Genomic DNA, 15559 nt, shown 5'->3' on the forward strand with positions numbered 1-15559 from the left:
CTCACATATTCTCATTCCTCTCTCCTGTGGCTGCAATTGCTTCTGCACAATAACTTTTTTCCTTCTTAAATACCTTATCCCCAGGGTGTCACTGCCATCTCTGCTGGGCTCAGCCTTGGCCAGCGGTGGGTCCATCCTGGAGACAGCTGGCATTGGTTCTGCTGGACAAGGAGGAAACTTCTGGCAGCTTCTCACAGAAATCACTCCTGTAGGTGCCCACCCCACCACCACCACCCCCCGCAGCCAAAACGTGGCCACGCAAACCCAACACACATATGAACATCACAGAAGCTTAAATATGAGCAAGAATAAGTCCAGTCCAAAGTCTGCAAGTTCTTCCTCCTGCACAGGAAAAACATGCCAGCTATGGCATAGGCACTCAGCTGAACTTTTCCTGCATTCTTCTTTCCTTCTGGTTCCCTCTCTGAAGTCAAAGGAGCTTCTGATCATGACCTTATCTAATGTCAATGAACAAGACACTTTGCTGAGTTTCTACATCACTCTTCCCATCCTGTATTAACTTCACTCTGGCGTTCACATGAACAGCAGGTGTTTCTTTTGATTAAGTTGTCTCCTCAAGAACAAAGTGAAAGACCAATGAAGAACATGTGAAGCAACAAGATCATCTTCACATACTTCATTTATCATAGAGTCACAGGATGGTTTGGGTTGGAAGGGACCTCAAAGATCATCTAGTTCCAACCCTATGCCATTGGCAGGGATGCCACTCACTAGTTCAGGTTGCTCCAAGCCCTGTTCAGCCTGGCCTTGAACACTTCCAGGGATTCAGTTGTATGAGAAGAGAATAAGCAGGGCAACAAGTGTATAAAAGATTTGATCTCTCAAGTAATGCTTTGAGAAACTGAGCAGCATATTTTCTCTGGTTACAGAAGCTGCTCCAGACTGTTGACTTGTTTGGTAGAGTTCTTTGATCACAGAAAGCTCAAACATCTGCATTACTGACAGTGCAGCTGGGGACAGACTTGTCACTGTCAGACTGGTTTTTCTTCCAGTTCCTGTGATCTTATGACTAAAACTACTCCTGTAGAGACTACCAAATAGAAGCACATCTGGTATGGACAACCATGCTGCTGTTTATGAACCAATGTCATGACAAGAGCAGCACAAGTTACATTCTTTTGACAGTTCTCTATGTTGATAACAGTTTGAAGCTCTTCTTTCGTACATGTCAGAAATTCTCCACACTCCATCATCCAGTTCTGCCAGTGTTCTTCACAAACTTGGCATCACTTTCAGTCCATTGCAAAGTGACAATCTGGGACACAGAATAAGGAGGAAACTTGTGCCCTGAAATTTGGTCTTTAAATTTTAGGAAGTCAAGTCAAATACTGACACGCAGATCCAGTTTTCTGAACCTGTCCTGCATTTATGTGGCTGAACTTCAGTATTTGTACAGGAACATGCACTCAGATAAAAATTTAACGGTGTCTTTCTGTTCCTACTTCCATATTCATGTTTATGGAAATTTTGTTTTAAAAAATGGTGTCTCTCCTTCCTTGTGTTTCTATACCCTTCTGTCTCTAGGCACAGCATTTGCTCCCAGCTTGATTTATATACTGTGCCGACGGTTGTTGATCATGGCCACAATGTGAGACAGGTCCAAACTTTTCATCATAACCTGCATGAACTCCTCGTCTTTCCTTGCTCCCTCCACAAATTCATCCAGAGAAAGTTCACCTATGTCAGACACAAACAAAAGGCATCAGAATCCACATTTGACAGGAAAAGGAGTACAGTAATCTAACCCTAGACACCACTTACTACACAGGCACTGTTCGAAAGCACTGAGGCCTCTGAGAGTCTTAACTTTTATGAAACTTCCCTGGTGTCCAGGCAACACCAGCTTCCTTTTTTGCCATAGAAAGGAAGGGATACATAAGAAAGAACAGTAGAAGTGTGTGGCTAAGGAGTGGGATCATAGCATCCTATAAATAAGGCTGGATTATCCACCTCCTTTTTGGCCCAACCTGTCATAGTCATAACCTGTCCTATACTTGCTGGGTTTCATGGATAAAGGAAGTGATAGAAGGAGGCTATGATGGACTGGAATATATTTTCTGTCCTAGGCCCAAAAGCCCTTGTGCAGGGAAGCAGCTCAGCAGAGTTATTCTAGAATAACAAAAGAGCCTGTTAGGAGGTTATAAGTACCTGAAGTAGCAAAGAAAGAAACACCTCTCAGGGACATATAGTGACTACAGTGGTGTTGATCACCTTTTGACTGAGCACCTCATGGGATTGCTGTACTGCCTGCAACAGACCCAGTGAAGAAACTCTGAACTTCAACATGAAATTCCAGTTCTTCCTTTCCCTGCTGAAATATGTAGGAACAGCTGGGGCCATTTGTTAATATTTCCCACTTCTAACTGGCATAAGCTACACAGCAACATATAAAAAGGAAACAAAACAAAACAAAACACCACTCCAAAACCCTGGTACCAAACTCATGTGAACAGAACACAGATGACACTCAGTACAGGGAACAAATCTGGACATATTGATCATGTGTGATGCAAGGAGAAAAATGCCTTTTGATTAATGGAGAATGGATTACTGGCTGAGAATGCATACAAAAAGAAAATATGAAATGAAGAGGCATAAAGTTCGATCAAGAAAGGAAGACATGGATGCTTCTCTGTAGAACAGAGACTATCTGAGCTGGATGACAAAGGCAGGAATCTTACCATCTCCATTCACATCAATCCTGTCAAAGACTCGGTTGGTGAACTCTTCTGCACTGGTTTCATGGTCACCACCATTAATAGCTCGAATAGCCTAAAATGAAAGAGCAAGAATAAGAGTCTGCCTTGTAGCTCCAGGAATGACAGAGTGATGATTCCACTGCAGCAGGTCAGCATAGATTCAGAATAAGACAGTCATGCCTGGCACTTTCCCTGTACAAATGAACCAGAATCATAGGAAAACACAACACAAATCATCAGGCCCTATGGCTGGCACTTAATGGTGCAAAGGGAGGATGGTTCTGGAGCATAGAATGAGCAGCAAAACCCAGAGGATCACCCTAACTCTGCTTAGGTGCAGTTTAGGTACTACAGGAATGGCAGAATCAGGATCCACCTGATTGATCCCCTCTGGCCCAGTTGGTGACCCTGTGGCCCACCAGTGACACTGTCAAACGCCCTCTGCATTTGACATTATGAAATTCCTTTGTTGTGCTGTGGTCATTTATTTCTACTCTTGCTTTCCCAATTTCCATTTATATACTGCTTCCTGTGTGTCTGGTTTCTCCTGAAAGCTCATTAAAAATTAATTTTTGGATTGAGAAAGGTAAAGCATTATCCACTACTGTTTACTACAATTCTTCTTATTTTGTAACTACATAGAACACAGTTCTCTTTGCTTTCCATGCCTAATCATCTTGTTTGTTTAAGGATGTCAATAAAATATGTGATTCCAGAGCCTTTATACTGATTTCTAAGACTATTCATTTTCTAAGTTTGATATTTGATAATTTTCTTCATTCTTTTTCAAATGCTATTTTACTAAAATTAAGAATCACCTCAGCAACTTCCTAAGGCTGCCAAAAAAGACACTGAACTACACCCACAAAATTCAAAGGGCAATAAATTGTTTGCCACCAATTGTTGCCTATGGGACTTGTTTCTTAGGAGCTCTATGTTAACTATTGCTATCTGTGGCTTGGCTGTAATGTCTGAGTATTTCTATTGCAAGCTATTACTAGGAGGCTGTATATTATTAGTCACTGATTTTGGTTTGGTCTCTTTGATACCCAGCACTAAAAGGCATATCCAGATGAGAATGCATTACTAACATCTTGGTGCTTTTATTTGTGGACAGCTTAGCCTTCAAATCTTTATCAAATCAATTTCCTGACCTTTCATATTCAGAAATGTAATTTATTTGGGGTCTGTAATTTATTTGAATCTTTCCTGCATCTTGGTAATTTCTCACTGTCTACAAAATAATCTGAACTTGCAGCATAATTAATTCTGAGGTATTCATAGTGATCTTAATGCCAGTAGTGCTCTGTTCAGAGCAGCTGTTTGTATACAATCCTTTCCATTCACAATCATTCTTCTTCAAGTTGTTTGCCAGTGTCAGATATGGTTTTTTGCATTGATATTTAGGAGCTGGTTCCAAAAAACAAACTGGGAGTAACTCTCTGACTTCTCATGGGTAAAAGGACATATGAAGGACACATTGCAGAGATGGCAACTGACAGCTGGAGTCTGAAACCTTGGAAAGTGCAATTTAGGTGCTAGGCAGCTAAAACAATTTTATGCTTAGTTATGCTGTAACATCTGCTGTGGTGGTAGAGTCTGTCAAGGCTGCTTATTGCATTATGGGATGGTGGGGAATTCTGCTCGAAGAAAGAATGATGTTAAAGATCTCACCCATGATGATCCATATGGGGAACAGAAAAGTGTTACTTGTGTGATTTTATCTTTAAGGAAAGAGGAAAGAACACAGCCCCCTAGAGATTCACCTTAATAATGTTGAGCAGTTCGTGTCGATCGATGCAGCCGTTGCCATCTACATCATAGAGCTTGAAATACCAGCGCAACTTCTGCTCCATCTTCCCCCGGAGAACAAGGCTGAGGGCAGCCACATATTCCATGAAGTCAATATACCCATCCTGGGAGAAAACAAAACCTGAACTGTGACAGGAATAAACTGAGGGAGTTACAGCTCTGGAACTGTTTTACCTTTTGCTCCTTGAGTTCACAACTGAAAGAGAAAGGCAAACAAATGGCACACAGACTTGGACTCAGGAAAAAGCTTTAGTGCACACACACATATTCAATTCCTCTGGCCACTAAATGCCTGGATTCCTAAAGTTATGATCTATTGCATGTCCAGGCTCCTCTCTTCTCACCACCTGCAGTGGAGGAACCTGCCACTCCTCATGGCCAGTGTGAACAAACCCCTCCCTGTCCACTAAAGCTGACTGACTGCCTTAGGCCTGCTGGGAGAGAACACTGAGCCCCGGCTGCAAGTCTCCTGTACTGCTCTGCCTTTGTGGGAAACCACGCTATTGCACTAAGCCACAGAGCTCTTCTCCATCCTCTGGGAAATAAAATGATTAAGGATGTTTTTTAAAATACATACAATATGATTTGATCAGTGGAAAAATGGTCTGTATTTAGGTTTTTAACACTCCATTTCTTGATTCTACAAAGAAACTCAAAAAGCCCTTGTTTCTTCTGTAAGGAAAAATGCCAGACAGTAAAGGTTTGTAAGCCTTAGATCTAACACTAAAATTTGAAGTGGTTAAAAACAAACTACAAATACACTTATCTCCATCAAAGATTCCAAATAACTACTTCAACAAATTACAGCAAAAAAATGAAACTTTCATTTATTGAGATATTGGAATAAAGTCAGATGCCTTTCTGGAATGGATGTAAATAAACATAGGTAAAAGGAGAATGTAGTGAACTAGCAGTGCACCACTGTTTTACAGCAAGGCTCACATTTAAAATATTCACTCAGGGTGGGAACAAGGGCATGACAGGCTGAGAGAGTTGGGGCTGGTCAGCATGGAGAAGACTCCATGGAGAACTTAGAGCCCCTTCCACTATCGAAGGGGGGCTTGAAAGAAGGCTGGAGAAGAACTTTGGACAAGAGCATGTAGTGACAGGACAAGGGGGAAATGGCCTTAAGCAGGAGGAGGGCAAGTTCAGATTAGATGTTAGGAAGGAATTCCTGGCTGGGAGGGTGGGGAGGCCCTGGCACAGGTTGCCCAGAGAAGCTGTGGCTGCCCCCGGATCCCTGGAAGTGTCCAAGGCCAGGCTGGATGGGGCTTGGAGCAACCTGGGCCAGTGGAAGGTGTCCCTGCCCGTGGCAGGGGTGGCACTGGATGGTTGTTAAAGTCCCTTCCCACCCAAACCATTCCCTGGCTCTGTGACTCGGTGCTGTCCCTCCCTGCCGTGCCCAGCACACGGAAGGGGCCCCTCTGTGACATCAGCCCCAGGCCAGGGGCACTGTGGGTGCTGTGGGCACAACGCTGGGGGCTGTGCTGGAGGTGACCCATGGTCCTGGCACTGCCACGTGCGCTGGCACCGATGGCTTGGCTGTGGCTCCTGGTCCTGCTGGCCCTGGCCGGGCCCGTGGGTGGCAACTGGGACACCTGCAGGTCAGTGGCCCCATTTAGGGGTTCCACGCAGGGGCCCTGTTTGTTCCCCACAGCCACACCCCAGTGTCCTGGTCCCCATGGAGAAGCCTCAGTCCCTGGCCAGCACCCACGTGCTGGCACAGCTCATCTGCAGGGCTCCAGTAGATCCAGGGGCACAGATGTGCCCTTGGGGGTCCCTGGCCCTGCTGCCCCTCAGCACCAAGCAGGGAGGTGCAATGAGCAGGGCAGTGATGGCTTTGTGCTTCCAGAGGGACCTGCGGGCTCCGGCCCATGGCTTCCGACCACAACTCGATGGCTTCTGCCGACGGCACGTCCCGCGTCGTGGGTGGCACCGGGGTCCAGCCGGGGGCCTGGCCCGGCATCGTCAGCATCCAGGCCACCTGGGAGAATGGCACGTGGCACATGTGCTCGGGGGTCCTCCTCAGCTCCCGGTGGGTCCTCACGGTCGCCCACTGCTTCCTCAGGGCCGGGTAAGGAGGGGCAGGGACAGGGGTGTCCCCACAGCTCGGGCAGGTGCCCAGGTCACAGCACCACGTGCTGCTCCCGTCCCGGCTCTTTCCTCTCTGCTTCCCTCTCTCCCTTGGGAAGCAGAAGGTTGGGAAGCTGCCACAGTCTGTGGCTCTGCTTCCTCTCACCCCTCTCTCCACCTCCTCCCCAGGGACGTCTACCGGTGGGACGTGGTGATGGGGGCCACGGATCTGACTCAGCCCGGCCCCGAGGCCGAGGTGAGGCACATCCAGAGGATCCTGGTGCACCAGCACTACGTGGCTGCCACGGCAAGGAACGACATTGCCCTGCTGGAGCTGGACCAGCCCGTGGAGTGCAGCGACTACATCCAGCTGGGCTGTGTGCCCGACACCTCGGTGAGGGTCTCGGAGCTCAAATCCTGCTACATCGCCGGATGGAGTTTCGCCACACCAGGAGGTGAGGCCCTACAAGGACGTGTGCCCTGAGGGTGAGATGGGCACCCCAGGGACATGGGCTGGGCACCCCAGAGACATGGGCTGGGCACCCCAGGGACATGGGCTGGGCACCCCAGGGACATGGGCTGGGCACCCCGGGGACATGGGCTGGGCACAGCCACAGTCCAGCTGTGGCTGCAGGACATCAGCAGGGCCAGGTCTCGGAGCAGCCTGGGCTGGGGGAAGGGGTCCCTGCCCAGAGTGGGGGGTGGCACTGGATGAGCTTTGAGGAACCTTCTGCCCAAACCATTCTGTGACTCCCTGAAGACTCTGGAGAGATGGGCCTGGCCCCTTCTCCAGAGCCAACAGCAGGGACACAGCGGGACAATGTCGCTCCAGGGGCAAAGCCAGTTCTGGGGAAGGGGTTCACCCCCAGGCAGGGGAGGGGATGGGTACTGTGGAATGAGCTGCTGGAGGCTCATTAGCCCTCGTCTGGAGGCTCATTCCTGTCTGTTCCTACAACTCCTGGACCAGATGTGGCGCTGCAGGAAGCCAAGGTCCACCTCATGGACCCACAGCTCTGCAACAGCAGCCGCTGGTACGGGGGGGCCGTGCACCCCGAAAACCTGTGTGCTGGGTACCCGCAGGGCGGCATCGACACCTGCCAGGTGGGAGCGTGGCACCAGTCCCTCAGCCCCCTCAGCACAGGGACCCCCTGACCCCAAACATGCCACGGGCTGGGCCTGGCCTGGAGACCTCCCAGCCCCAGGTCCCCACCGCTGCCAGGGCTGCCCTGTCCCACATCCCCTATCCCAGGGCTGCCCTGTCCCATGTCCCCTATCCCAGGGCTGCCCTGTCCCACATCCCCTATCCCAGGGCTGCCCTGTCCCATGTCCCCTATCCCAGGGCTGCCCTCCCCTTCCCCATCCACGGGTCCCTGCCCCATGTCCCCTTGTCCCCAGGGCCTGGCTCTGCCCACAGAGCCCATCCAGTGCTCCTGGCAGCCCCGAGCTGCAGATGTGACCCTGGATCATCCATCCTCTGCACATCTGGGACCACTGTGCAGAGTTGGGACAGCCCCCAGCCTGCTCCCAGCCGAGGCTCTGGAGGCTCCAGCCCCCAGGCAGAGCCTTCCCGTGCTGGGAATGGGGCTCTGGCAGGGGCTGGCAGAGAGGAGCCCCCCACAAACCCTGAACCCTCTCTCCTGCCACAGGGGGACAGCGGGGGTCCCCTGGTCTGCAAGGACAACAGAGCTGACTACTTCTGGCTGGTGGGGCTGAGCAGCTGGGGAAGAGGCTGTGACAAAGCCAGGCACCCCGGGATCTACACCTCCACTCAGCACTTCCACAACTGGATCCTGCTCCAGACGGGCCTGAGCCCAGCAGAAAGAGCCGGTCCAGAACCAGAGCCAGCCGTCACCTTGACCCCCGTGACAGAGCCAGACATCAGCCTGACCCCTGAGCAGCATCTGAGGCCAGAGCCAGACATCAGCTCGATCCCCCAGCACAGCCAGAGACCGGCACCGACCTCCTCGGCCTCGTCAATGCCCACGGCATTCCCACTGCTGATCCTGGTGCAATTCCTGAACCTGCTGCAGGAATTCCTGCGCTTCCTGAAGGACAAAAAGGCTTGAGCAGCGGGATGAGCGGGATCCAGGGCTACAGTGGACCACGGCCATTTCCTGCTGGGCCACAGGTGGCCTTGGGGCCAGAGGCTGCTCTGTCCTGCCCACGCTGCTCCGCTGCACCCACAGCGATGCTGACGTGACCGAGGGGCTGAAATAAAGTTTCTGTGTTCCTCATTAACTGTGTTTTCAGCCCTGCTCAGTGCACCCACGGGCTGGGAAAGGTCCCTGCTCTGTCTGTCAGTCTGCTGGGCTGTTCACATTCGTTCTTCAGCCTGGAGGAGGCTCCAGGGAGATCTCAGTGCCCCTTCCAGGGCCTAAGAGGAGTTTAATAAAGGGGGAGAATGGCTTTTTACATGAGCAGGTCATGATAGAACAAGAAGGAATGTTTTTAATCTAACAGAGGGGAGATTTGGAATACATTTTGGGAAGGAGTTGTTACTCGGTGAGGGGGATGGCCCTGGCACATGTTGCCCGGAGAAGTTGTAGCTGCCCCATCCCTGGAAGTGTCCAAGGCCAGGTTGGATGGGGCTTGGAGCAACCTGGGCTAGTGGAAAATGTCCCTGCCTATGGCAGGGAGGTTGGAATGAGATGATCTTTAAGGTCCCTTCCAACCCAAACTGTTCTATAATTCTATGGTTGCAATTTATAAATTCAGTCTATTGAAAATTTATCCTCTTTGTCCTCAGCACAGTTCTCAGAATCTGAAGGTCCAGAGAGCAGATGATTCTATCCATCATGTCTGTATTACCACAGGGTGGATCTTCCTCTGGGTGCTCTTGTTCATAAAGAAAGCTAAAGGAGCTTAGATTAAATGACTAACTAATAACAGGCTAAGGTTAACTGACTGATGTAGGTCCATCTCCACTCGCTGCCACGCTCTGTCTTCATTCCTCTTGAGATCACTAGCACTTTATTTAGATGATAGCTTTTTATCTTTTCTGACCAAGAGTCTTAAAACATTGTTTACCACATAATGCAGGGCTCACAGGAGAACTCTGCAATGCACAACATCCTTGAACAAATTTTAATGTGCTTAAAGATTTAAAGAAATAAGAGAGGTAAAGTGAAAGAAAGACTTGTGCAAAATCTGTAAAGATTTTACTTTTTTTTATGAAACTGCTTCTTATCACAATCACTATCCTGGGCACAGAGGACTTTGGGATGAGAAAGGATATTCTTTGTAGTCATTTCCAGTCATTACGCCCACCACAAGACCTCAGCTACCCTAATGGAGCCTGGCTGCTCCTCTCTTTAATTTTGTAATATTCCTTAGCATTCCTTAACTCCTCATGCTGTCTCACATGTCCAAACTAACATTCTTTGCTCAGTGCCTGGGCTTTCCTTCTTCAAGACCGACCCCGTGATTTCCCACCTGGTTCACATGCCTCGTGACTGGATCCTCCTTGACTCCATTCCAGAACCGTGGAGCAGAGAGCAAAGCTGAATTTTCCCAAAGACAAATTTCTTTGTTATTGAGATTACAGGCCTGCAAGCATAGGCTGAGGTATATATGGATAAAAAGCACGCAAAAGTGAGGGCCATTGCATGCTTAAAGGAATTATGGGGGCTACTGCTTGTTACCAGTGGTCAGCTATCCCAGAGAGGAACACTCCCCACCCCTCACTCCTGTTCCACGTGGCACAGCCGGTACCCAGGAGAGACACAGAGGGTGTCTGCCCAGGCACTGCTCCTTTGGGCTGCCAAAAGCCTGGAAATTACTCCTCTGTCAATGCTATAATGACTTCTATTCTGTCTGATTCCTGTGGTCTCTACAGTCTCATACAGATATATTTTAGAATGATAAGAACATGTAAGAAAAAGTATAATGAAATCAGCACTTTGATAGTCAAACAAGGCCAAGTCAAATAACACGCAGTAAGAAATTCTCAAAATTCAAAGATGACCTTGCAAAAGGTAGGTACTAATCAGGTATTATTACCTATGGTTATGTTATCTATGTCATTATCTATGCACATTCATTTGCTCCTTGCATTTAGCTACTTTACATTAGCATCCCTCAGCAGCTTTCCACACCAGTGTTTCTGAGAGAGAAGAGAGGACTCTAAAAGTGCAGGAGTTGGTTCACTTTCAAGCAGCACGAGCCAGTTAATTCCTTGCTGGAGAACTCACCTTGTTCATATCAAACGTGCGGAACATCTGCTCAATGTACCTATTGGCCTCTGGATCGAGCCCTCGAAGCCCAAAGAACTGCTTGAATTCATGCTCTGTCAGCTGGCCAGAAGGACACTCCGTCATGAACTTCTTGTACCAGTGGTGGATCTCAACAGCCTGGAGGTCATCCACTGTGGAGCTGCTGTTGTTTCCCATGAGTGTCTGTGGTCAGAAGGATGATGCTACGGGAGTGATGCTCTTCCTCCCGTGGCTCTCCCAGCACTGCCTGTCTGCTCCTGCCCACGTTCAACAGTTATGGGAGGGATCGAACTTTCTGCAAGCCAATTATAAACATTAATCCTCTTAGAGGCTGGGCTACAAATCAGAAAGTTTCAATGATACAAACAGTCTTCTTAGAATGGATGCAAGATAATCTAGTAAATCACTGCTATTTCAGGAGCTAAACCAGAAAGGGTGAGAAGGTTAATCAGACACTGGCATCGGGAGCTATACTGGTTTGGGAGACTACCCTGGTTTTAACCTTGATATAATTATACATGAAGATAAGAGGAAATGGCTATGAGACGTGGGATGTGAGGTTAAGTAAGGATCTACTCCTCTAACTGGATTTGATAGTCTGTTTTCTCAAACAGACATGTTGAATAACTGGGTGAGTAGGACCAGAAGGTGCTACAGAAGTGGCCCAGTACAAGAGTGAGGCCATACGGGGAAAACCTCACCTCCACACACACAAAGTGACACAGAGGAACAGTGGCAGGTGGGGGAATCCCAGTAATGCCCTAGCCTGGTTAATCCCAGAATCACCACAGACCTGCAGTCAACCCAAGAAAGGCTCATCTGCACAAAGCAGTAGGAACAAAGAGAGACAACCACAGGATGGGGACCAAATAACCCCGTAGGAGAAATGAAGGCCCTGTCCCAGCTCCTTCTAAGCCTGTCACAGGGGAGCCATCAGCCCCATGGGCCTAGAGACGACACCATCATGGTGAATGAACAGGAGAAGTTGTCAGAGTACCTTACAGACCAAGTGGGTGCTGCCTGGGGCATGGAAAACATGGTGCAGGGGAAGAGCATCTGCGGATTTATTGCACGGGACTCACAATGGGATGTTTAGGGGAGGAAGGAAAGGTGGGAAAAGGGATGGGTCTAGGCAGTTTGGGGATGAACAAGCACAGGAAAATGGAGGGAAGGTGGATACAAGAGGTTTGTTGTGTGTAGAATGGTGTTGGTCAGTACGAATGTCCAGCCATACCCTGTGCTGGATCAGCACAGTCTTTCCTGTCTTCTAACATTTCTACCTCTTTTTTTCTGTCTGCACAGTGCTGTGCTCTGGACACACGTGTGCAGGGGGATTTGAGTGCCCACAACTGGATTGAGTGAGCTATGTCAGTCTATGATCACCAGTGATATCAAGCCAGCCCAGCCAGCCCATAGATGAAGTGTTTTGGGAACCAGCTGCGTGTGTGTCTTTGTCAGTGAGAACACTGGAGTAGTTGACTATTGGAAGGACCAGGGGTCCAGCCCAACAGCTGGAGAGACTGAAGGTGTGGGGTTGAGGGAGATCCACTTGTCTGTGTTTCTCTGTGCAGGAGACAGAGAGCTGCACGCTGTGGGCCTCTGGAGGGACACACAGTGCACATGTCTGTTTGTGTGTCGGTGTGTGCGAGGGAACGTGTACCAGCCACCGAGGTGGGGATGTGCACCTTGAGTGCCTGGCATGTCCATGTGCCAGCAGCTGGAGAGACCAGGCCTCGAGAGCCAGCTGCTGGGTAGGCTGGATGTCTAATCCCACCCACTGTGTGTATTTGCCACTGATAGATCTTCACAGAATCACAGAATGGTTTGGGTTGCAAGAGACCTTAAAGGTCATCTGATTCCACTCCCTGCCACGGGCAGGGGCACCTTCCACTGAAGCAGGTAGAGTCAAGTGGTAGAGGGGGAGAATCCCCTCCCTTGACCTGCTGCCATGTTTCTTTTGATGGAGCCCAGGATACAGGGGCTCCCTGGGCTGTGAGCACACTTTGCTGGTCCATGTTCAGTTTTGCATTCGCCAAGACCCCCAAGTCCTTCTCCACAGGACTGCTTTGGATGCACTCGTCACCCAGCCCGTACCTGTGTTTGGGATTGCCCCAGTCCAGGTGCAGGACCTTGCACTTGGCCTTGTTGAACTTCACGAGGTTGGCACGAGCCCTTCTCTCTACCCTGTCCAGGTCCTTCTGGGTGCCCCATCCCTTCCCTCTAGAGTATCAACCACACTACTTTAAATATACACTTAAAGCCAAAATTTATTTTTAGTATAATAGAAATTTTAACAGCCTAGTTCAAGAGTCATTATTAATCTAGATTTAATTACAGTAAGCAAAGAAAAATAATGTAGGCCAAGTACTTATATACAAGAAAAAAGTTGCACTAGTAGCAATAATCAAATTAAAATTGCAACACACCTGCCTTGTTTCTGTGCTTTTTCTGGTGTTACACTCACCTGCCTGCTGCTCCTCTGGGTATTAAGATCTGTGGTTCCCTCAGATGCTTGCAGGGGGGACGGGAGTGTCATAGCAAGCTGTCAGCATCCAGAGTCCTTCACTGGAGGAATGTGATGTTCTTGTTAATGGTTTCCTCATCCTCTCTTCTTTTTGTCTTTTTTCCCTTTCTTCTCTTTCCTTCCACTTAGACTCATGTGCACACGTGTTAGAGTTGGAAATATTCTACCTAGAATAACTGCTTGCTATGACTATCTATCTAGGACCATGGCTGTACCACACAAAGATAAATAAGCAAAATAAACCAGCCATAGTTTATTTTGACATTAGAGAAATTGCTCTCACAGCGAAACCAAGTGAACAAAGCTGCAGGAAGGGTGTGAAAAATTCAGACACGTCTGTCAGGCCTCGTCCTGAGGCCTTGTGAACTCAGAACAGAGCCTGTGGCCGTTCCAGAAGCAGGAATACGGGTGCATCCCAATGCACACACCAACATGTGATGGGGACAGTCAGGGGAGAGGGAATTGGGCTGCTCAGGCTTCATGAACTCTCGCCTTACACCTGGCTGGGGGCACCCTCTGGAACCAGTGCAGACCAGGAGATGAATGGATGGAGAGTTCTGAAGAGAATGACTCAAAGAAAACAAAAAACTGGAGAGGAGCTGGCAGTGTGCACATCCCCACCAGTGTGGGCAGCAGGGGAGGGGGGATTCTGTCCCTCTGCTCTGCTCTTGTGAGACCCCCCTGCAGAGCTGCTCCAGCCCTGGGAACAACAGCACAAGGACGTGGAGCTGCTGGAGAGAGTCCAGAGGAGGCCCCGGAGCTGCTGCCAGGGCTGGAGCCCCTCTGCTCTGGAGCCAGGCTGGGAGAGCTGGGGGGGTTCCCCTGGAGAAGAGACCTCCACAGAGACCTTACTGCAGCCTTTCCGTACGGAGAGGGAGCTTAGAAGAAAGACAAAAATCTTTTTCTGCCGAGGGCTGTAATGCCCTATGTTATAGGTAAATAAACCAAATCAAAATTTAGCAGCAAAATTTATTGTGAGATTTATAAAGTGCAGATAAACAAATCAGCGTGCTGGGTGGCCTGAGGAGACCCCTGCTCCTCACCAGCCCCACAAGCCCAATAAAAACAAACAGCAACTTTTATACTTTTCCAACCCCCTCCCATAGTCACTTGTTCGCTCTTGATTGGGCTTGGGTTCGCGGGCTTTGTTCTGGTTGGTTCTGTTGCAGGCCCATCTTGATTGCCAGGGACTTTCCATCAGTACTTTCCATCAATAGCTTTAATTAGCCCAATGTCCTTGGAGCTGAATATGGGAAGGTGTCCAGATGGTCCAGATGTTCTCCTTGGCCCTTCTTTATCGTCTCCATCCTTGACCCTCTGATCCTCGTTCTCTTCTTCTTTTCTAATGAATACACTTAAACAATATTTTTAGAGAAGCAGGATATGGTATACGTGCTCAGTAAAGCAAAATACTTTATCTTTGCCAACTTGGGAACTGCCATTTGCAGGACAGTCAACTTATGATAATAATACAGGAGTTAACTATTCCGCAGCTTACCATTCCCTAGTCCCAACCAAGCATTAGCTATAATATACAGAAAATACAATATATATATTTTGACGAGTAAATTTTACTATTGCTTACTTATTACACCTACGAGGGACAACTGTGCACGAGGGCAGGTTTGCACTGGGTACATTCACGAGTGCCCAAGGCCAGGCTGGACGAGGCTTGGAGACACCTGGCGTAGTGCGACACGTCCCTGCCCACGGCAGGGGGTGGGACCGGATGATCCTTAAAGGTCTGTTCCGCCCAAACCAGTCCGTGACTGGACCCCGCCTCGGGCGCTCCCAGCACCGAACGGGCGGGCCCCGCCCCCGGCCGGCCCCGCCCCCGGCCGGCCCCGCCCCTGACAGGAACCCGCGGCTGATTGGCCGCTGCTTTGCTATTGGGCGGGGCCCCAAGGCCTCCTCGGATTGGTGACTTTGTGCCATGTTGCAGGACAACGATGGCATCGCGGCTGCTGCTCCGTCGCGATTGGCTGGCGGTCACGTCCATCTTTCAAGCTCCGCAGGTGATTGGTCGCTGTCCCGGCGGGGCGGAAGCGGCGGCGTGTTCCGGTGCTGAGGTGGCGGCGGGAGCGGAGTGGCGGCGGCGGGGCCGGTGGTGGTTCCGAGCTGCCCCTCGGCGCTGCCTCCCCGCCGTGCTGCAGGTCAGTCAGTGCCTCCCTTCGGTGCCGTCCCCCCGGTGCCGTCCCCCCGGTGCCGTCCCCCCGGTG

The 15559-nt window shown here is 49.7% G+C and overlaps 3 protein-coding genes across 6 annotated transcripts in view; 2 read left to right on the forward strand and 1 right to left on the reverse strand.

Moving 5' to 3' along the window:
• Window positions 1-562: 562 nt before the first annotated feature.
• Window positions 563-10993, reverse strand: LOC113978151 (guanylyl cyclase-activating protein 1-like). The gene is made up of 4 exons (XM_027704865.1): window positions 10796-10993; window positions 4487-4636; window positions 2703-2793; window positions 563-1698 (listed from the first exon to the last, which is right to left on the reverse strand). The coding sequence occupies exons 1-4, from the start codon at window positions 10991-10993 to the stop codon at window positions 1571-1573; spliced, it is 567 nt and encodes a 188-aa protein (XP_027560666.1). The 3' UTR covers window positions 563-1570.
• Window positions 5991-8843, forward strand: LOC113978150 (acrosin-like). Of its 2 annotated transcripts, XM_027704864.1 has the most exons (6): window positions 5991-6136; window positions 6385-6606; window positions 6795-7060; window positions 7573-7706; window positions 8252-8467; window positions 8498-8843. In XM_027704864.1, the coding sequence occupies exons 1-6, from the start codon at window positions 6033-6035 to the stop codon at window positions 8669-8671; spliced, it is 1116 nt and encodes a 371-aa protein (XP_027560665.1). In that variant the 5' UTR covers window positions 5991-6032; the 3' UTR covers window positions 8672-8843. The 2 variants fall into 2 exon arrangements, with proteins under 2 accessions (XP_027560665.1, XP_027560664.1); XM_027704863.1 differs by having other exon boundaries at window positions 8252-8843.
• Window positions 10994-15458: 4465 nt separating the features above from the next.
• GOLGB1 (golgin B1) overlaps window positions 15459-15559 on the forward strand; it is a 35987-nt gene continuing 35886 nt past the window's right edge. For all 3 annotated transcript variants that reach the window (XM_027704853.1, XM_027704856.1, XM_027704855.1), the window contains exon 1: window positions 15459-15493. The gene's annotated coding sequence lies outside the window, so the exon portion shown is untranslated. The remainder of the gene's footprint in view (window positions 15494-15559) is intronic.

This window comes from Neopelma chrysocephalum, unplaced genomic scaffold (genome assembly GCF_003984885.1).
Source record: "Neopelma chrysocephalum unplaced genomic scaffold, ASM398488v2 Primary Assembly neopelma1_293, whole genome shotgun sequence".
NCBI lineage: Eukaryota > Metazoa > Chordata > Aves > Passeriformes > Pipridae > Neopelma > Neopelma chrysocephalum.

Excerpts from the sequence above, each read along its gene's own strand:
- LOC113978150 (XM_027704863.1), top strand. The coding sequence starts at position 6,033 with ATGGTCCTGGCACTGCCACGTGCGCTGGCACCGATGGCTTGGCTGTGG. Across the intron at positions 7,061-7,572 it reads GAGTTTCGCCACACCAGGAG|ATGTGGCGCTGCAGGAAGCC; the intron begins GTGAGGCCCTAC and ends CTCCTGGACCAG. Across the intron at positions 7,707-8,251 it reads GCGGCATCGACACCTGCCAG|GGGGACAGCGGGGGTCCCCT; the intron begins GTGGGAGCGTGG and ends CTCCTGCCACAG.
- LOC113978151 (XM_027704865.1), bottom strand. The coding sequence starts at position 10,993 with ATGGGAAACAACAGCAGCTCCACAGTGGATGACCTCCAGGCTGTTGAG. Across the intron at positions 4,637-10,795 it reads GCACGTTTGATATGAACAAG|GATGGGTATATTGACTTCAT; the intron begins GTGAGTTCTCCA and ends GTTTTCTCCCAG. Across the intron at positions 1,699-2,702 it reads GATTGATGTGAATGGAGATG|GTGAACTTTCTCTGGATGAA; the intron begins GTAAGATTCCTG and ends TGTCTGACATAG.